This window comes from Rhea pennata, chromosome 2 (genome assembly GCF_028389875.1).
Source record: "Rhea pennata isolate bPtePen1 chromosome 2, bPtePen1.pri, whole genome shotgun sequence".
Taxonomy (NCBI): Eukaryota; Metazoa; Chordata; class Aves; order Rheiformes; family Rheidae; genus Rhea; species Rhea pennata.
Window position 1 is genome coordinate 99,279,688 of NC_084664.1, and position 22,752 is coordinate 99,302,439.

General features: G+C 40.2%; 1 protein-coding gene across 1 annotated transcript in view; it reads left to right on the forward strand.

The window, feature by feature from the left end:
• LOC134136289 (zinc finger protein 235-like) overlaps positions 1-13,314 on the forward strand; it is a 44,780-nt gene extending 31,466 nt beyond the window's left edge. Inside the window, 2 exon segments of the mRNA XM_062568073.1 lie at positions 12,610-12,715; positions 13,281-13,314. Of these exon segments, the coding sequence (XP_062424057.1) occupies positions 12,610-12,634 (25 nt within the window). The 3' untranslated portion in view covers positions 12,635-12,715; positions 13,281-13,314.
• The last annotated feature ends 9,438 nt before the right edge of the window (positions 13,315-22,752 follow it).

Genomic DNA, 22,752 nt, shown 5'->3' on the forward strand with positions numbered 1-22,752 from the left:
CTGAACTTTGAGCTTCTGATAGTAATTGGAATTAGAACATATTAGCATAAGCCTGATACTGAGCACAGGCTTAATAATTTTCCTAAACTGATCATCTCGAAGCATCTGGCAAATCTTTTCGTTCTGGGAGGAAACAAGTTCTGAGGAGGCTGAATAGCAGTCTTTTAAAAACTATTTCATTTGTATATACTGTTATTGGTCATACAATAAACAAAGTTGTCTCTATGTTTCATTAGCCTTGCCCATGCATGCGTACATAAATTGTATGGCAATCTCCGTTGAACAGACAGTCTCTCAGTATTCTATTGTATTTGCACATGCATGCATAAGAATGTTGCATTTTAATATATAAAGGCCCTTGTTAGATAGTCTGTGATGATGTTTGTGGAATAAAGCAATATTCCTGGAGAGTCCTGGTTTATCTTCCCAAAACCTGCATTGAGCAAAGGAGTTTGTATTACTAGACCGAATGCTGTCATTTCACATGATGGAATTTCTATATTAAAAACAACTTGCCCTGTTTCCAGGACTTTCCATTTTTAAAAAAGTCACTGGAATGATATTACAAAGTTCTTAAAAGGCAGGAAATGCTTCAAAACATGTCACCTGTGCAAGTTTAATTCTGCTCCCTTTGAGGGTATGTGTTACAATTCGGTGTCTAATTAAAATGATTATTTTAATTCTTTCTGCAGAAAGCGTTGTTCAAACTGGACAAAATGATGCAGAATTGTGCAGCAAATCGTGCTACTGAGAACTGTTACTGAATTTCCAGGATAATATTGTGTAAAATATGCAGTCATACCCAGAACCATAAAGATACTAAAATGTTACTGCATTCCAAATGCTATCTTTCCATGGCAGGAACAGGACAAGGTTCCTATGGATTCAACAGCATGTGATCAAATGACAGTTATCTATCACAGTGCATAATACACCTAATTAAAAACCCTCTTGAGATTCTTAGTGGTAGTTTCTATGTAGATCTTCTATCCAAGGAAAGAGACAGGTAGTACTTAGAGTGAATCACCGTTTAAAAGCTATGTAATGTGTACATGCTTGCACATATACACACAAACCATGTAGGGGAGAAGATAGGTGATGGAAATAATCAGCTAGGTAAGATGATGCTGAATAAAATACAGCTTCCTATGCAGTGAATGTGCTTTGGCTTTGACCTAAATAATAACTCCCCCCTCTTCCACTTGAGACGGTTGTGGAGACATGACCTTCCTTGGTTGTGTTACAGTGCAGAATAGTATCAGTGGAGAATTAGATCACTGCTTCCTCATTCAAGTCAGATTTAATTCAAATTCAAGTATGAATTTGACAGTAGTCATGATAGTAGAAAGCATTTTTCTGAACTGTTCAGCCTGAGATCTTTCCCTAGAGATCTGTGCAGATCTATAGTGCCTCTTTCCAGCCCAGCTTTCCCCAGTACATCCCTCCTTTGGGATGTTTTGTTTTTTTTTCCTTCAAGGAGCCTGATTATGCTAATCTTCTCTGTAAGACCATGTGCCAATGCCTTCTGAAATCAGTGGGCATCCATTTATTTAATCAAATGCTTATCAAAGCAAGCCCTCAGCTCAGGCAGTTGCAGTGCTTCCTATATCCAGCAGGAAAGTATTAACTCCTGATCTGGCACTTTTGTGGTACCATCTACCTGGCCAGGCTGTCAGAAAGCGCGACTCAGTAACTCAGATGGTATCATTTGTGGATATAGTCTGGCTGGCTTTGAACAGAATGTGGGGATGGCTCCTCCATCCACAGCGATGGCTTGGAAACAGCCTTTTAGAGGGCTTCCAGCTGACATGGGAAATTTTAGAAACCAAAGTAATACACTGGAGAGCGGTGACTTTCTACGTTTCCTCTGATCTGCCCCACCACTATCCTGAGGGCACCTTCCCCAGAGGGGAACGAGCAGGTAAATCTTGACCTTTGCTTGTGACAGCTGAAGAGAGTGCCGGCTCCTGTCAGGGGCCAGAGTGTAGGTCAGCAGATAGTGCTTGACTGCCCCACCAGACCGGAGCTGATGACCTAGAAGAGGAAGCTAATATGACCTTATCTCAGTTCCCTCTCTCCAAAACAGAACTCTTAAAACTGGTTGAGTTTCAAGTGTTCAGAAAGTTAGACTTTATCTGCCTTAAAAAAAAAAAAGACCTGCAGTTTTGATTGCTTTTATTTCCACACTTCTGTGCTATGCATTATTCATGGCATCAGTGTGTGACACTGCTGATATTTGTCATTGCTGGTTTCATTCTGTACAAATCTGCAGGCTCCTTCTGTGGACACTACATGAGATTTTTTTTTTTTTTTTCGTTTTATGAAAGAGGGAATATGTAATTAAGAGCATACCAGTGAAACCAATGCTTACTCAGCCTGTCATAATAGGAATCTGTTCTTTTCTAATAGCATTTGCAGTTCACACACACAGACATACTGTATCTCCTTGGGTTATAAGTAGTAAAATTGCATTTCTTGAGTGAAATTCAAAAGATTTTTTTCTTATTGCTGTAAAAGGAGTCTGAACACTAGTACGTTGTAATTTAAGCGACCCCCTGTTCAGATATCTCTGGCCTCCACTGGTATATTAGCCTTTACAACATCAGGCTTTCATTAGCTGTGAGCATGAGAACTAAGCTCCAAATGTGGTTATCCTGACATATCTCTGGAATATGTCCACCAAGAGCCACAGCCTGACTCCAGATGTTGAGTTGTACCTGAGGTGATGGAGAGAGCAAGCTTTGGGAAGGGAGTCAAAGGCAATTGGTACCCTGCGAATAAGGCCCCTAGATTTGTGTCTAAATAGAAAGGATTTTGGCTCCAGAGTACTAAATATTACCCTAGGGACTGGTGCTTTCATAGCATTTATTTTAAGAAAAATCTACTGTTGTTAGTAGAAGCAATTTAACTCTTGTTTAACTCATTAACTCTGTTTCTGGCTCACAGAAATGGATATATAACGGATATATAATATAATTTGGAGACTTAATATCTCTTTATAAAACTCTGTTAATAAAGTTTCTTAGGTTAAAACCTCATGTGCTAAAGAAATCATTTTAACAAGTACTTTCTATATTTCAGTGTTTACCCATCCTTTCAAACAAAAATGTTGTCCTTTGTCTTGCCTCCCCCCTTTTTTTTAAGATCTACATTCACTATTCCAACACAATGCTTAGATAAACGGGCTTCATTTGTAGCTCTTTGCAGGAACATGGGGAAAGAGAAGAAAAGTGGTATATACAAATTATCGTCGTTTCACTGTGGATGGAGCAGCAAAATCCTTCTGGAGCTGCTACAATCCACATTAGGGGTTGAGTGAGGAGTGCTTGAGTGTGCCGGCCTGCAAGGAGCACAGCACTGCTTCAGAAGACTCTTCCTATCTGACTGTTGCTTGTACAAGCTTAATGATAAGGTTAGTAAGAAGAGGGAAATTTAAATGTACACTTGGCAAAATATCCTGGGTATATTGTCTTCTAGCATGCCATGGCTCTACTAGAAGGCAAAGCTAAACCCAAGGATATTTGCAGAAGCTGTTCAACTCCCTCCGCCCTCACCCTTTTTTTTTTGGTCTAAAAAGGATTTTTCACTAAAAATGAAAACATTTCAGAAGTCCTTATAGCAGAAAATGTTTTTGCTTGTTGTTTGGTAAATTAAAAACAGAAACTATGTTCCTTTAGAAACCCCTTCCTGGTCTGTTATAAAGCCTCCATGGAAAATAATCTGATCTTTTTTTCACCAGTTCAACTAAGAGAATACACTAGACTCTTAGGAATTTATCGTATTGCTGTTAAAAGAATATCAGTAAATGAAGCCTTCTCTGGTCTGTAATTTCATTTCATTGCCTCTGCATACATTGTATCCTCAACAGTATTCAAAAGCCCTTCACTGTACTAAAGCCTGCTGGAACCCTGTAACTCCTGGAACTCGGTGGTTGAATTTGACCTCTGAAATCTTCGAGACAGCTAAGCAAACCATATTTACAAGATGGAGCAGGTGAAAAATTGTTGCTGTTCTTTATAATCTCCTTCAGTTAACTGGATGAAAAGGGGCTGTGTAGATCCTCCTGTATTGCAGTGGGATTTTCAATCTTCACAGTTCAGTGCATTGTGAAGATCAAGCATCTGAAGGTCACACACTCTGTGTCTCAGTTATGTGTTTTTTATTTCTGGAGACAAAAACTTTTCAAAAAGGGCATGATTGTGGTTACTTCTGCCTTGAAAGAGCTGCCATTAGGTACTAAATTACAGTGCTTATGTATGTGTTTGGGGCCTTGAACAAAAATAGATCTCTTAATCCTGTATGTCAGAGGCTAAGATGATCCACTAAAAGAAAAATCAAAAGAATATCTAGATTTGATCCTAGCCTGACAGAAGTACTCAATGAAGGTTGAAGCTGCTTGCTCTTACAGCTGTGCCTGTGATTTTCCTGGAAACCATTATGGCTAGTGATAAATTCTATAGAAAATCTTAATGTATGAAAATATAGCATATACAATGTCCATAGAGATATAAATGAAGCCAAACAGAATTCTGAGGTATTTCTGGCACTGTTGCACAGAGGAGACTTTGTGCTGTGTGAATAAAAAGTATTTAACCTCTGGCAAAAGCAGTTTGCAAGTACCGTAGAGTTCAGAGTAGACGATGGCTTTACAATCTGATAAAGGGAGAAACTGAAATTCTGCACACTATAATCCTGAATATTCTTCTGGGCTCTGTAGTGCATCTGGGACTTCTGAAGTATCTTTTCCATAGTAACCTGATGCTATTGCTGGGAAAAAGTTCCTTCCAGACATAGGGCCTTATACAGTGCAGTTAGAAGAGTGAGTGCAGTTGTATTAGGTGTATGCGTTGAAGGGGATCTTGAAAGCAGGACTATGACTAGACTATATCAGTTTAGATGTAATCAGTCTAAAAATCCTGGATCAGATAACTCTCATCAGTAATAAAGGTCTGAGACTGCTGTTATGTATGTGCAAAAAACATTAATGGCTTGTAAAATAAATACCAAGAAAAATAAGGCATATGTACTGATTCTTTTTGACTATTGTAAACAGGAATTTTGTACTGAACTCCATTTCATTAATATGGCACATCAGAAGGGACTCATGAGCTACATAATTTATTCCAAGGAGGAAAATGGGGGACAGAATTCAGTAAGATTTTTGTAGAAGTTTTTCATTGTAGAAATTGAAAAAATAGCACTGCTTAGAAGTCTCTGAGCTGTCTCCGGGCTGAAGCAGAGGAAGGTTCATAAGATTAGTTTTAGTCTAGAGTATTTTGTGCCATATCTGAGTGAAAGTGGATTTCTGGAAATTTACGGTTTCTGTCTTGAGATTCAAATCTGTGCTTGACATGTAGCAAGGGCTTAGAGGTTAGACGAGGCTTAAAATGTTGAAAGTGTGTTTGCATTCATTCAGAACCTGAAAGCAGTTTGGGTTTGGATCAGCTGTAGATGTACAGGAATAAGTTTTCTGCTCAAAATATTTGAGAAAGCTAGCAAGAAGAGAGAAAAAACATTACGAGTTTATAACTGAAATTTGCACATGTATGAAATAACCTTTTTCAACTGCTAAAGCCTTTTGGTCAGTAAACGCTGATACAAACTGTAGTTTATTTTACTGTCTCTGAAAGTGATCTCTCTGAGAAGTCACTGTGATCAGCAATATGTAGCCTTACTCCCAGCAGGAGAGGGAAATGCTTTTTGTGCTTTGAAAAATTCAAGAGCTGACTTTAAAACAAGTTGTTGTACATCTATCACTGGGCGGGAGTCAGTCTGGCTATAGCAAGCTATGTAAAAAGTCCCAGATGAATTTCCTGTGATGCTGTTAAAATCTCTTTCCAGCAAAAATCAAGGCATGAGCAAAAGTGAACCATTACAGATAGGCTAGTGCTAGACTTCCTTCATGAAGTGCTCTTCCAAGCACAGTTCTTATCCCGAAAACAGAGCCATTGCTGTCACTCTTCAGTGGGCACCAGCAGGATTTGAATGGCTCTGAATTGTGGTTTTCTAGTAAACTCTCATCTGCTGCTGCTGGGCTCTTTCATTATCCGTGGCTTTGGTTTTGCTCATCTGTATTCAATTTATCTTGTGGTTTTGAAAGCTGCAGTAGTTAATGATAGTAGTTAATGATGAAGGCCGTGAGGGCAGATTTGAATTATAAATCCTTTCAGTAAATACTTCTGGAGTGAGCACAGTGCTTGAGGAAAGTCCTGAGCAGGCAGGATTAGCATCCTCTCTCTGCCCTGCTTGCGTAGGAAGCGCTACAAAGGCAGCGTTCCCCATATTTTTGCAAGGTGACTGACTCGATAGGATGTGACCCCAGAGCGTGAGGGGCCTGGCTGCTGTGCTTTGCCCTGCCAGTGAACTACAGGCCAGCCGTACGCCATGCCTCATCTTCCTCAGCATCCTCCTCAGTAGCAGTAGCACTATGGCTGCTGTGATGAGCCGTAACAGCATACCTTTGGAAAGCAAAAGCAGAGGGGCTGGCTGGTTATTCTGGATCCACTGGCAAACAGAAGCCTGTGTATGTGCGTACTGCTATCTCATCAGTGTTACCCAGCCATCACCCAGGCCATTTATAGCACTGAGAAAGTCTGTTTCTGGCTATGTTGTATAATTCACACAACGTTCTATGTCACAATGCTAATAAATACGTTTATGAATTTTAGCATGGATATGCTTGGCCAGTACTGGACACCGTAAAAGTTGTTGCCTCATGGTTACCCCAGAAACATATGCTAAAATGACCCTTAAATGATGATATCATCTTAAAATTCATCTGCTAGCATGCTTCAGTGTAAAATTTCATTAGCTAGTAGCCAGACTAACGCAAAACAGAATTGCTTCTTAGTATTGCTATCAATTATGTATTATCATTCATTAATAATTGGTACTGCTTTGTTAAGTGGGCCCAGGGGCTTGCAGCTAGTTAAATGCGCCTTGGAATGTGATCTTTACAACAGAAGTTTGAAATCAGTGGGAACTGCACTTGGGAGTCAGAATGAATGTGGCCCTGCACTTCATCGTCGTTTCCGATAATGAAGCTATTACGGGGGCAGGACGAGAGGGATGGGGAACCGCAACCGTGGCTGGACTTTTCCCTTACGTACTCTGCTGTCTCCCTTGCACCGCCTTGCAAAACTGCAAAGCTCTTTTGACTTGGCAAAGTTACTGTAAAAGTACTGGGGGCAGCAGCACAGGCAGTCTCTTGGGGTGAATTTCGCAGTCTGCCACAATGACAGTCAGACTTGGCTGCGCCAGCAAGGGGAACAAGAACAGCTGGCAGTGGGCCACAGCTGAACGAGGCAGCGCTGGGACGGGGGAAAGGGCAACCCTAGTTCTTTAGTTAATAGCTAATTACAATCCTAGCTTTCTCATTTGCATTCCTGTGAGCATTGATTTCATTTTGCCTCACTTTTTTAGACTGGAGGAGAGCCCAAGCCAAAATCCCACTCAAGAGCACAGTCAACTCTTATTTTATTAGGATCTGATTAAAAATAGTTTGCGTCTCGGCTATCTTCCAAATGCTGCCTCTAGAGCTGATTGCATCTCAGATCTGTTTGTTCATTGTGTCTTTTAAACGGCTATCAGATTTGCTAAGGAACTGAACTAGAGGGAAAAAAGGGTTATTGTAGTCATTTAAAATGATAATGCTAAAATTTTAATGCTAAAAATGTTAAAAGCTGGTGGTGCTTCTATTGCCTGTTTCTCACAAAGACATTTTTTAGAGTAATGCCCAGGGAATCCTTATGAAGCACAGAGTTCAAACCCAGGAGCAGTTTTTCATGACTCTGCTTTACCCATGTTTTGATTCAAGTTCCGTAACAATTTGTGACCTGTTTCCTTCAAGAAACTTAATGATTTTGTGAAACTATCTTTAATGAATGGCAACTCTTAAAAATCCTATTCCTCTTCCTTTGGTAAGGATCCTTTTAACAATACAGAATACTAGAAGAAGTCACTCTGGACTTCAGTAGTCACATCCTTCTTCCTGGAAGGAACTGGCTAGAGCATGCTTCAAGTTAGACTGGGTAAATAATGAGGATACTGCTTCTGTTTTTCATGAGTTAACCTACTAAAGTGATGAAAGGTAAATACACTCTATAAGAAGATTTTATTGTTTGTGTGTGGGGGAGTTATTATTTCTACTAGTACTAATATATGCCATTTTATAATTGCATCACAGTGTAATAAAATGGCAATGCAACTAAGAATGTGTTTTCCAAGGCTAAGAGACAACTGTGACATAGGAACTTTTGAGGTAACAGTATTATGCAACATCAATTAATGCATGTACCAGTATAAGGGGGTAGACTGAAGATAGGAAACAGGTATTATGAAGCATGAAAATAATCATTACATTAAACTAAGCAGTATGTCATCTTCTCCTCTGCAGTCTAAGTTTCAGGTAGAACAGTCTAAAGTAGGTGACCCAGAATACAGAGGTGTAATTTCAGCATATATACCTTCATGGAACTATGAAGTGCTTTCACGAGTTATCACGGGGACTTGTTATTTGAATAAAAATTCCACTGTTTGTAAAATCACTTCATAATGCCACAAAAGATGGTCCTTATTATGGTTTTCACTAAAGCTACACCAGTATGTCTGCAACCCTTTCTCTCTGAGGATTACTCTGACACCTCTTGAGGAAAAACATCTTGGATGTCTGATGGTTCAGAAATCTCACACTGAGAATTGCTGCTAAAGATGATGGTGTATTTCTTGTGTTTACCCATCATGGATAAACATTTTGAATGTGGTCAGGACAGAGGACAAAAACCCAACCAAACAAAAAAGAAGATAGGATATATTTTGAAATATTTGTATCTTTCCAAATTTGATCTCAGCACTGAGATAAAGATTTTTCTATTTTTTTTAAATTGTGATGAGCCCTGCAGACATTTTGCACTAACTGGAAGCTGTAAATAGCTGAGAAAGAAAAGAACTTTAAGAAAATACAGAGCTGCAGTAGGTAGCCAGAATTGTGGGTAGGCCTTCTGCAGAGCTAAGAAATGAAGAAAAACATGTGAAAGTGGACTATCTATGAGGGATTTCCCTCCAAAAGCTTTTGTGAGATGAGAATTTAGCTACCAGCAGTTCAGTATCTCAGTGACAAACATACTGGGGAAAAAAAAAACCTGTGGCTTTACTGATACATCAATTTCTTCATCTCTTAGCTGCTCCTGAGCTTGAATTCTGTCTGTCTCTCTTAAAAAAATTTGTTTTTCTTTTTCAGTTGGTGTTCCAGAATTTATGTAACTTTTTGAGTGGTAATGTTCTTCCTGGTGTGGTGTTGTGCAGTGGCTGCCTGTACTAGCCTCAGCTGTTAAGGTTGTTGATTCAGTGACATTGCTGCCAAAAAAAAAAAAAAAAAAAAAAGGGACCAGTAGAAACTAACACATTAGCAAACCCTTCAAAGACGCTCTTGATTATTAGTTAAATTATTGGATCGTGGTTGCTCTCAGTTATTACTGTATTTTTACTCTATTACTTTCCTGTCTCAGAAAGCCATGTTTTTAAAAGTAGGTGTCAAGAACCACTTTTAGATTTCAGGATATATGTCAGAGATTTTAAGAGCTGTGTGATATTAAAGAACATACTAAAACTCTGCAGTTTTATCATTTAAGCTCTTAGCTGTTGAATTGATCAGATTAGCCATATACAGGCCTTTCTTTTTGAAATACTGTCATATACAGTTACATTACTGCATATCACAACTGAGTTGTGTTTCAGGGATCAGACACATCACCTGATATTTTTACAGCATAAATTAGATCTGTCTTAGAAGTGACCAAATGTCAGAATAGCTTCTTTTAATGTAACATTTTTATGTATAGGTCTCCGATAGAGACATAGTTTAAGAACAGGCTTTACTGGCTATTGCTGGACTTTTAAATAAGTATTTGAAAGGTGCTAAATTGTTTAGAGGACCCCTGCACTTAGTGTGAGTTGGTGGACTTAGCTGAATTGAAGTTAGCACTGAAGGAATTTTTAATGTGTATTTATGTGAGTTTCCTGAGTGCTGATCATTTTTAACGCATCCAAGTTTTAAAATCTTGACTCATATTTATTTGCTAATCTCCAAGAGTTAATTGCTTCCTCGTGGAAATCCTAGAACAAAATGTCCTGCATGCATTGTACTTGGAGATAGACTGAATAAACATCTTCTGAAGTATGTTGCATTTTCTGAGACTTTATTCCTGCTGGTGTTGTTTTATTCATTTTTTTCAGTTCTCTTTGATAGAAACAAATGAGCAAAGGATAACGATTTCTCTTCAAACTTTCCATAGAAAATATGGCCACTTAGGAAGGCTGTGAAGTGGGAATCAGAAGAAGCCTTTGTAAAGTGGCCTCTATGGCCACCTCTGCACTGGTCAATGGAGCTCTCTGTTTCATGTGTCCAACAACCTACTTCTGGGCTAGGAAACTATCTTCACCTCCAAAATAGGATCGCCACAGGCAAACTGCCTCTTGGGAAGTGTCCTTAGGTCATCCTAACTGTGAAACTGTGTTTGAGGAAAGTGCTGGCTGGAATAGGCTAAATTTGTGACAGAGGGGACAGTCTGATAATCAGCTGGTCAAGAGGATCCTCCTCTTTTCCTTGGAATGGTCTTGAATCTTCTTGGTAGATGTGGCCTAAACGCATAGTATCTGATGCTCTTTCACATGGACGCCATGTGAATCCATGGAGGAGGAGTTGGAAAAGCTCGTTTCTAATTGTGCCTCAAAAGTGAATCTGTTGCTTGAGCTTCATCAAGTCACCTATCACTGTACTTCTATGAGAATGAGAAAAATGACATTTCTTTAATTACTTCTGATTGTCACAGTTTTTATTACTATCACCATTTAGGATCAGTTTGTGGATTTATCCAGTCTGACATCTGGCTGTAACCACTACCTGCTGCTTCAGAGACAGTTATTTAAATGTTACTGGATGGGCAGGAATCCCAGTGATGACGATGTTAATTCTCTGTAGTTTTAGTACACATACCATTATATCCACATACACGAATGTTAGTAGTGGTTGTAAAATTCTGCTGCCTTAAAAAAAAAAAATCCAGACACATGCCAGTTCTATTATAGACTCCATCTGTGCATCTACTGGTTCAAAATGGAAAAAAATCCCTTGCTTAGCATGTTGATCAACTAATTATTATAAACTGTATCTTACAGTAACATCCTGTTGCAATAGTGTACAGCTGTTTCTGTCTGTCTCTGTTTCTTTATCCTTTTTATATCTTTTTTCCATGCTTCCTCCTCAGTACTTTGAATCCAATGGAAAAATTGATAAGTATTTAAAACATTAGATCTGAAGTCTGGACCCAAAGCAGTGACCTCAGTGACAGTCTTTCAAATGAACTTCAGTGGACTTTAGATCAGTATCTAATCATAAAGGCAAACTGTCTCTGCTTTCTAAGCAGATGTTACAGATGTTATATCTGCTTTCTAAGGCCCACAGGGGGCTAAAATTGATTCTCAGGCTCCCCAGTGGTGTGACATGATCAGATGGGTGCTTCAGCAACAAAACTGGCTTAAAGAGCTCCTGTCTTGGTCTTGCAGTGCACTGCCCACTCATGTCACAGTTTGATGTTGTCCTCAGTGGCAGTAGTGGCTCCATTTCTTCCTGGCCTTGTTACCCAGTCTCACTTCTGTACTGCCTACTCTGTTGGATTAACACAACAGTATAAGCAATCCCACTATAAATGGGAAAAGGGAAAAAATGTGGGTTATAACTCCCAATTCTCCTTCTCTCCCCCAAATTTCCATACGCCTTTTTAATCTGGACTCATTCCCTGATCAGTTTTGCAGTTTGGCCCTGCAAACAGGCATTACAGCACAGGTGAAAATGAACAGTGTGGAGTGAGGAATAGGGGAAATGGGAGAGTAAGCAGCAGTTTTAGGCACTCTTCGAAGGATATTTTCTACTGACCAGTCAATGCAGAATCCAAATAAATGGTGTTAACCCAAAACACTAAATTCTGAGGCTTTCCTGTTCAGACTTCAGCTTTTACGCTGTGAACATTTTCACTGAACTGATGCTGCTGCTTTCAGGAGAGAAGTGTGAGCACAGTCTAAAAGTGCATCATTCTTTGGCTCAAAAGCAGGCCCATATGGTAATGAATCTCTTTAAAACATGAAGTGCATTTTGACTGGTTTATATTTTTACCTAAAAATCATGCAGGACTTCCAGAGCTGAATATGCAGTTGACTCTGAACCAGGCAGTGTTATAATTATGTTTGTTTTAGTAGTGTTTTTGTAAATCAACTCAGATTGAAGCCACACTTGCGATTTGCCTGAATACTTGCAAACAAAAAATTGCTGAAATTCCAAACTCTAGTTAATTGACCATCCACCAACTTCAGGAAAAACACATGTAAGTTGTGGACAGAAAAATAAGAATTAAAAAAAAAAAATCTTGAAACAGCAGCAAAGACCCTGAAGTACAAGGTTATAGCAACTGCTGTGTTTTGGGGATTTTTAGTTTTCATTCACAATAGGCAGCAGAGCAGCACATCCGCGACCCTTGGACCTTGCTTCTTGTTGGCTAAGAGCCACCCAATTGTTTTGTACTGTTAACATCACCTCCTCTTCCTTTGCACTGACAGGTTTTTCCATGACAGTCAATGCTAGCTGCACCAAAGGCCTTTGAGAGCTTTTCAAGGAAAGAGGTTGTGTCTGAAAACCAAGTAGCAAGCTAAGGAAAAGCAACAGGTAATTCAGAAAAGATAGAAAATTCTTTGTCTGAAGAGGAAGTTATTTGTCCTGAGTTTCCAAGAGAATCTCTGAGGAAAACCATTTTATTGCAGTGTGTAAACCAAATCCAAGCTCTAAGTCTCTATTCAGTGCTGGTCTCTTGGCTGTTCATGTAGGAGGGGTGAGGAGAGAACATATAAACATGCTATTTACACCTGTTGTTTGAAGACAGTATTATACAGTCTAAAGAGCAGTGGAGATTAATCTGCTTGAAGTTGTATATTAAAGATAATCTTTAGGAGCTGGGTAGTTAAAGGATATGAAGCTTTAATCTATGCTAGAGAAAGAGAGAGAAGCCTAATTTTTGATGTTTTATCTGCTGGCCCTAATCTCTAGGCTGATGTTGCATGATGATACATGTTCTCCTTGTCTTCAGCTACTGGAAGAAAAAAACAGTTGTGTACAATGACTGTGCTGGGGCAGGAGCTAGTTCTGAATGTGAACTCAGTTCTGAATCTCTATTTTCTGAGTAAGAAAGATTATTACAGAAAATGTGGTAAACTTATTATTTTACCCTCTACAGACAGCTGGATGTTGCCTCATGATCACAGGCCCTGGTTCTCACGAGGAACTTTAACCACCCTGATATCTGCTGGAGGAAAAGCACAGCAAGGCACAAGCCATCTAGGAGGTTCCTGGAAAGCATTGATGATAACTTTTTGACACAGGTAATGGAGGAAACAATGAGGAGAGGTATGCTGCTGTACCTTATACTAACGAACAAGGAAGGGCATGGCTTGACTGCGGTGACCATGAGATGGTGGAGTTCAGGATCTTGCAAGGAGAAAGCAAAGCAAAATGTAGGATCACAACCCTGGACTTCAGGAGAACAAACTGTCCTCTTCAGGGACCTTCTTGGAAGAATCCCATGGGATAGGGTCCTAGAAGGAAGAGGGGTCCAAGAAAGCTTATTGATATTCAAGGATCACCTCTTCAAAGCTCAAGAAGGGTACATCCCAAGGAGCAAGAAGTTGAGCAAAGGGGGCAGAAGACCTGCATGGATAAACAAGAAGTTCCTGGCAAAACTCAAACAGAAGGTGGAAGCAGTGACAGGCCACTTGAGAGGTATATAAAGACATTGTCTGAGTATGCAGGGATGGGGCTAGGAAGGCCAAGGCCCATTTGGAGTTTAACCTGGTAAGGGATTTCAAGGAAAGCAAGAAGGGCTTCTTTAAGTACATTAGCTATAAAAGGAAGACTAGGGAAAACTGCTGGATGAGGCAGAGACTCTGGTGAAAAAGGATACAGAAAGGCAGAGATACTGAATGCCTTTGCTTCAGTCTTTACTACTAAGAGTAGCCCTGAGGAACCCAAGATCCTGGAGACCAAGGAGAAAGTCTGGAGAAAGGAAGACTTTTCCGTGCTGGAGGAGGAATGGATTTGAGATCATTTAGGCAAACTTCACACCCACAAATCCATGGGCCCTAATGGAATGCACCCACGAGTGCTAAGAGAGCTAGTGGATGTCATTGCAAGGTTAGTGTCAATCATCTTTGAAAGGTCATAGAGAACAGGATAGGTGCCTGAGGATTGGAAGAAAGCTAGTGTCACTCCAGTCTTCAAAAAGAGCAAGAAGCAGGACCCAGGAAACTGCATGCTTGTCAGCCTCACCTCCATCCCTGGAAAGGTGATGGAACAGCTCTGGATGGCATCTATAAGCATGTGAAAAATAAGGTGATCAGGAGTAGTTAGCATGGATTCACAAAGGAGAAATCATGCTTAACCAACCTGATAGCCTTCTATGATGGAATGACTGGCTGAGTAGATGAGGGGAGCGCAGTGGATGTTTTCTACCTTAACTTCAGCAAGGCACTGTCTCCTATAACGTCCTCATAGGCAAGCTGATGAAGTATGGGCTAAAAGAGCAGACAGTGAAGTGGACTGAAAACTGGCTGAATTGCAGAGCTCAGAGAGTTGTGCTCAATGGCATAAAGTCTAGTTGGAGGCCTGTAGCTAGCCACGTTCCCCAGGGCTCAGTACTGGGTCTGATATTCTTCAACTTCTTCATCAATGACCTGGATGAAGGGACAGAGTGCCTCCTCAGGAAGTTTGCTGATAAAAGCAAACAGGGTGGAGTGGCTGATAGACCAAAGGGCTGTGTTGTCACCTGGACAAACTGGAGGGATGGGCAGAGAGGAACCTCATGAAATTCAACAAAGGCAAGTGCAGGGTCCTGCACCTAGGGAGCAATAAACCTATGTACCAGTACAGGCTTAAAGCTAACCTGCTGGAAAGCAGCTCTGAGGAGAAGGACCTGCAGGTCCTGGTGGACTGCAGGCTGACCATAAGCCACTAATGTGCCCATGTGGCCAAGAAGGTCAATGGCATCCTGGGGTGCATTAGGAAGAGTGTTGCCAGCAGGTTGAGGGAGGTGATCCTCCCCTTCTACTCAGCCCTGATGAGGCCAGTTCTGGGCTCCCCAATACAAGAGAGACATGGCATTACTGGAGAGAGTCCAGTGAAGAGCTACGAAGATGATGAAGGGACTGGAGCATCCCTCTTATGAGGAAAAGCTGCGAGAGCTGGGCCTGTTCAGCCTAGAGAAGAGAAGACTGAGAGGTGATCTTATCAATGTCTATAAGTATCTGAAGGGAGACTGTAGAGAGGATGTGGCCAGACTCTTCCCGTTTGTGCCCAGTGATAGGAGAAGAGGCAACAGGCACAAACTGAAACACCGGAAGATCCATCTGAATATGAGGAAAACTTCTTTACTGTGAAGATGACTAAGCACTGGAACAGGTTGCCCAGAGAGGTTGTGGAGTCTCCTTCCAAGGAGATACTTAAAAACTGTCTTGACACAGTCCTGGGCAACATGCCCTAGGTAACCCTGCTTGAGCAGGGGGGTTGAACTAGATGATCTCCAGAGGTCCCTTCCAACCTCAACCATTCTGTGATTCTGTAATTTTGAAACTCCTGTTGTCACCATTACAAGTAGGAGGATCCAAAGAATTTGCTGTGTAAGTTAGGCCTCTGAGGAAGCAAGAGCACTTCAATCTAATGTTCTTTTTTCCAAGATGGAAGTTATTTCAGATGCCATAAGAGCCAGAGAATATTGTCTTCGTTTGCCCTCATTTACCACAACTTGCAGCTTAAGACCTAAAGATGTGATACAAACATCAAAAGCAGAACAACCATATGTGCTTCAGGAGAACAGTTGCGATCAGAGACATGTTCTTCCTTCCCCCCCCTCACCAATGCCTTTCAAATCACTCCACAGTTTTCAACTCCAGGGCTGCGATGGAAGTACGTTAAGATATTTTCTCTATGAAAATGGTGGTATTTTCTCCCCACTCTTTCAGGACAGACTCAGATCCTCTCTCTTCAATTCCATGAGCATTTAGCTGTCCCATCTTTCACAGGAAGCTCTTCTTCCTCCTGGTATCTTAAGATATTTCTCTGTTTGAGCTTCATAGATGTGACTGTGGTTGGGTGCACAGACCATGTAATACCAAGAGCTTCCTAAACTCCTTGCAAAAGGTGTATCTAGCAAGTCCTTGTCACACTAGGCAGAGTTTAGAAATTAGAAAGCTCAGTTCTCAGTCATCAAGGAACTGACCCACTGTGTGTGTGAAGAGAGAGACACAACATGCCCCATCAAGTGGGTTGGCCACACAGCAGAACTCAGGAACTGCAACACCTTACTTCATTGAGTATTGCTCTTCCTTCCTCCTTTTTTCTATGCCAAGACTTTACTGCTGTCACTCACCACATATTTCTTAATCCTTCCAGATCATTGTGTGAATCACGCCTTGACTGAGATCTCCTTAGTTTAACAGTGACTGAAACCAGTCCAAATCCAACCAGCCAGCAGATGATGCTCCTTCCTACCCCAGGTACTATTACCAAGCAGTGGAGTGGTTCCTGGGGTTGATATGACCAAAACAACAGTTTAGCAAAAAAGTAAAAGATTGATTTTTAGCTCTTTGAGCTGGCTCAGTTTTTGGTTGTCATAGCACTTAATGCTAACATAAAAGATAAGGTAGACAAGATAAGGTAGTAAGATAAGGGAGACAGTCTACAAAAGATAGAAAATCTGGACAAGACAGAATGCTGCAATGTGCTGAAAGTAAGGTTAGACACAGCCATAGCGATTCCATACTAACCATTGGATAGGGATTTTTTAAGAGTTGTGAGGACAGTTTGTTTCCAGATGATGATAAAAAGATCTGAACTCTACTGGGAAATAGAATTAGTTTTTTTTTTGTTTTTGTCTACATTGATGAGTTCTCTAAGAATGTCTTGGAGGTCCTGTAAAGGATGAAATTCAAGTGAAGTTCTGCCTTGCCAAGAACAGAGAAGAAATAGCTAGCTTATAGCTGTAAACTAACATAATTTGTTCTGCTTTCAGAGAATGGAGGTCATTTGAATGCACTCTTCTGATGTACTGAGCAAGTGTGGTATAATGGTCTTTTTGCACAGACTGCTAAAAGATAGACTGGTACAAGAGTGGCTGGGGCTTGCTGACTCAGCTGTAGTGATTCTAATGTTTCCCCATGTTTTGCTGCTTTATATCCTTGACGCTAATATCACTAGTTTGAATCACAAGCATTCACTGACTTGGCACCTGCTGCAGTCAGGAAACACAGATGCAAAGGCAAACAGCCCCTCTTGCACCCACGTACACAGGCAGCAGTGAGTGAGTTGTGTGACAGCAGTGCTGTTACAGCTTACACAGCTGCTATAAATCTAGGCAAGAATGTCTCCTTTACAGCTATGGCAGATGTCAGACACGGTACATTAGGGGACGGGATGCCATTGCAGTTCCAGCCAGGAGACCATGAAAGAAAGTGGACAAAGCAAGGACGCATCTGTTCTGGAACAAAGAACATCTGTCCCTAGCCCTAGCAGTTTTTGACATGATTTCACAAGGACAAAGGCTCAGGTTGACTGATACAAGACTAGTACTCCATAAACAAGCCTTCGGGTTTGGCTGTCCAAACATGGACTGACAGTGAGTCCAGGCTCTGGCAGGAGCAAGGTTTTATTCTTCTGTCTAACAAGAGAGTATAGAACAGGATGGGTACCATCCTGTGCACAGTCTTTAACCACACATCTGCGTTGTGGTTAAAGAGACATTGTGGTCTCTTTGTGCACCACAAAAACTAAACTGCTATCAGATTATACACAACAGATGTTCTGTTCAAGTGTTATATCCTCATAGCAGGAAAATTCCTTTTGTTTTCTTAGAAACTGGGTTCACATCTGTTGCTTTCTCCATGTTGTTAATTTTTAATTGTAGTGGCCACTTATTTATTGAAAAGCAACAAACCATAAATGTACATTTGCATTCTGCATGAATGTATGTCTTACAGGAGAAAATATTTTAGAAAGGACAGACTTCTAATATGTCTTCAATAAAATTTTAGGGTTCTGGAATGAAGCTGATCATAACAAATTCTAATTAATAACTTGTTTAACATCACTCTTAAAAAATAAGCTGTACTTCCTTCCCTTCTCTGCTGGTATCGGTGGCTCTGATGCTTCTTAGCTTGTGGAATCAGAACAGAAAATTTTGCAGTAGCTTCAGAATGTGTGTGCATGCAAGTGTAATGCAATGGAGATTTAGGAGAGCAATATGAAAGAAAAAAACAGTCTAGGTTATTTATTACTGAGATTGTACTAACAAGATGAGTTACACATTGCAAAACAGAAAAAAATGACCATTAACATTTAAAGACCTTGTAACTCTTTCCTATGTGTTCCTTTTTGTGCTCAGCCCAAGTTGCCACGTGCCTGTCTCTGACTTTGGGATACCCATCAAAATCCTTACTAAGGCCTGCTGCACAGGTGCAGAAAGCATGACATTAAAGCATTAATAAATAAACAAAATGTATGAAAATTTATTGCATGGTACCTCTTTTTCACAAGCTAGCTCTGATGCGTTAAGGCACCCCTGCTTTATACTGTTAAGACAGAATGACAAAGAAAGATTTTAGTGTAGTTTATAAAACTGTGGTGTAGGTGGACCCTGTTATCCCACAGGTAAGAACCTCTGACTGTTGCACTTCATAATCATGGTTGCTGAAATTGTTCGCCTTCCTCAGCTGTTTAAGAAGCTAGTTTTCTTAACTGCATCTTTGACGAAAAAGAAAATGAGTGTGTTTACAGAGGACCAAACTCGGAGGTATGTATCCTCGCTCTATTCAGTTAATGGGAGATTTGACTGAGGAAAAAAAAAGTTTCAGAATTGTAACATTCTGCTAGAATGGGCTGGAAATCTTAACACCTGTGGATTATCTGTAATGTCTGCAGTCTTAACAGAAAGAGGTGTAAGGTACAAAATTCACGCTGGGATCCAGATGAACTCTGTATATGACAAAGTACAGAATGAATGTAAGGAAGATGGAAATCATGCTTGTATGGTGTCCAGGTGAAATTACAGATGTCCAGTGATCATACGAAAAACTGCTATAAGAGAACAGTCAAAGACCTAATTTTCTACAACTAAGTGAAGGTTTTCTTGTTCAGAACAATTTGTTACATACTGCTGTTTGATGGTTTTTGCAAATACAGATTTGTAAATAGCTTTGGGGGAACTTAAACCATCTGCAATGTTAGGGTGCATGTGTACGTGCACCTCTGTTAATTTTGTTTAGCCTTCAAAGTGACAAGAACAAGGTAAGTACAAAGACATATATAGAATATTCACACTGTCCAACTATACTCATCTAGCTTATGGGCCTAATATAAAATTGCAGGCATCATATGCAGCCAGTGGGATCTCCAGAGAGTGGTTGGAGTGCCTAGATGAGGAAGCCATTCACTACACAAGCAGCTTAAATTTAGACTGTGTGAATCCTTCACTTGTACTGTACTGAAGTGCTAGAGCCTGAGATATGCTCTGGAGTCTTTCCCATCTACTTTATCCAGTTCATGATCACTGGCAGCCAGAGGGATGGCTGTCTGGTGACATGCTGGGCATGGGAGGAGGCATAACACTACTCATGATCATCACATTATCATCTGAACCTAGTGTCAGTGGCAAAGGTTTGACTCCTTGACTGCCTTCCTTGTTCTTGCTTGGAAAGCTGCATTTAAGTTTATTTCTTGGTCTACAGAGGAATCAAAGTGGTCCATAAGCAGATGGGAAAAAGGAATTAAGACCTCCAATAAAGCAGCTTGGTAGAGGGTTGTAGGCATAAAAAGAGAATTTGAGACATCTATGAACTTTTCTCTTGATGCTGGTGCCAGCCTTGACACCACCTGTTGCCTCATTTTTTGTCTCATTCCTTTCTTTAGTTATATTGGTGGATCAGATCAGGAAACCAATTTAGCTTAAAAATAGCCCTATTTAAAACTGGATCCATTCTTGGATCAGTTCACCTTGTCATGTTTATAGCTGAGTTATATAACCCCATCCTGAATAAGTGTTCCTTTAGAGTAAAATGATACCACCTGAGGTTTGTTGAAATAAGAGTTTTTAAACCAACAAGTCTCTGGCACCACTAAGGGGGATGGGGAGTAGTGCAAATGAACAATTTTGACGAGGATGGAGGTTGATGGAGGTTCACATGAGCACTGCTACTAAAACAGATGCCCAGGAGCCATGGTCTAGATGAATTTTAGGTGTTGCATACTATACAGAGGCCAAAAATATAAGTATTTCTGTATTTCTGTGAATTAGGAAATGCAGGGGTAAGTCTCAAACTTCTGATACAGACCAGTGCAAAGTAATCTGCTGGAGATTTTTCATTCTCCAAATTCCTCACACACTCTATAAGTTGAATATAGCCGGAGTTACTGGAAGGCAGTCACTTGTGAGAAGGACAGTAGCTGGTACATATTGTTACTATGACTGACACTCAGAGAAAATTTAATGATAGGCAAAGTCAATGAGGTGTCGTGTTTAAAGGCAGTGAATTCCTCAAGCAATCATTATTTTGAAGCTATTATCAAGAGGATGAAATGGTTAAAGCTTGTTTATTAAGCTAAAAGGAATAGTGGACTTGATTTTGTCAGGTTTTGAACTGTCATTCAGCTACCCTCTCCACCTTTCTGATACAAAACAAAACAAAAGGCATTATTTACTTACTGGTTTAAAGCCAGTTTCTTGTAGCGAACTTTTCTAAAGCCAGTATTGGAAGGAGCCGTACTTTTCAATGTACTTTTTAGCCTTTTAGCACATATTTTAGTCTGTATTATTTCAAAATTTAGAATCTAAGATGTTCACAGTAATTATTGAGGGGAATAAGAAAGGTCATTATTGGAAAATTTCATTCACACTCTTCTTAGTTACTTTTAGCCCCTAGCCAAAATTTATATCCAAGTTATATTCCACACCCAAAGGACAGAAATTTGTCATTGAATTACTAATGTTTTCACAAGAGCAAAGGAATGCTTTGGAATCACTAGAATAAAACCTTCCAAAATTATCTTGGTGATAGTATCATAAACAAAATCAGTCTGAAATGGGTGGATAAATTTAATAGGAGGTATTAATACCAGATCTTCTGTATCTGTAACTGTTAATTACTCTCTAAAACAGACTCCAGTATCTTCTGTAGAAATGGAAGTGAACAGGTATTCTAGATCTGGACTGTGGGCATGCTGAATCCTGAAGATATCCAGGTTTAGACCTGGTTCTTGTCCTTGTTGCTATCTCGTCTCTGTATAATTAGCCAGATCTAAACTCTAGTAGCTCAGACCTTTGGATTGACGTTGAGACCTGAATTACGTAGTTGGCCCCTGGGACATCTTGTGCCCTAAAAAAAGAGTCAGGACTGGGTTGCAAGGAAGGAATAGGAAATGGTTTATTAATGCTACTAGCAGGAAATAGAACCCATAATTTTTCCATGGGATTTAGCTTCTGAGTTGTTTAAACACACTCAAAGTTGTCTACTGTTGTCAGAGGAACTCGCCCGAGGGCTGGACGAAGCTATATTTTTAATGTATGGTGGAAAGACGCTGGAGGGTATAAGAGCTCCACTCTCAAAACTCTGCCCTATCACCTGGGAATGGTAGTGGAAGGGTGAGAGCCTTCTTACCCAGAGACAAATTAAAGGACTGGCAATAAACTTGCCAGTTTGGTGCTCTCTGCAGGTCAGTGAATGGCAGGCTTATTTTGCCTCCATTAGAGGTGGTAAAAGTGCATTTACCTTGGCCTTTGAGCGTTTCACTTTGGCCACACTGCTGAATTTAACAGTTTGGGTAATGCATCCTCCTGTAAGAACAGGCCAAAATTGCATGGTGAAGGTACGTTACTAGCAATGCTGCAGCTCCTGTCTCTGCAATGGGCTAAAGGCAAACTGTAGACCATTTCTATGGCATAGTCTGAATTTCTGCAGAAGCTCAGATCTTGATTTAAACTTTGCAGGTCTCTTGCTCATTTCTTGACAGTTTTTGGAGTTGCAGTGAGCCATTCCCTCTGCCCAAACTCCTCATTAATTCCAGTTGCAGATGCATACCAGTCAAAAACACGCTATTTTTGTACTTTTGTTTTTAACAATTCCTTCTCTCTGCATTTTACTTTGAGATTTTTCTGGTTAATGGGACAAAAATCTGAAAGCTATAGGTTTTATTTATTTACTTACTTTGCGGTTTAGCTGCAGGAAGGATCATCTGCTTTACTCTGAGCAGTCATTTTGTAGCCTGAATTATGCATGGTTTTAGCGATTGTTAAAGGGTACAGAACCCTTATGATGGTATCCGTTAGCACCATTTTAGCTAAGAACATGTCAGTGTTCATTAAAACCCCCATTATTCAGGATTTCTGAGCAACCTGTAAATATTTGCTCCAGTACAAAAGAACTCAACTGAAGAGCTTCTATTTTTAACTGGAGGTTTGGTTTGGTTGGTTGTTGTTTTTGGTTTTCGTCTCCTTTTCAAAAGATGCTCTCAAGGTTAATGGAATCATAATTTGACCTTCCTTTTTAATACTGTGCCTGTTTGTCCTATGCATGTATTTCTGTATATATGAGTGTTCCCCAGACAAATGTCTCACAAAATGAGTCACTGCTGAAGATGTAGGCTAAATAAGAAAGTCCATTAGCAGTCTA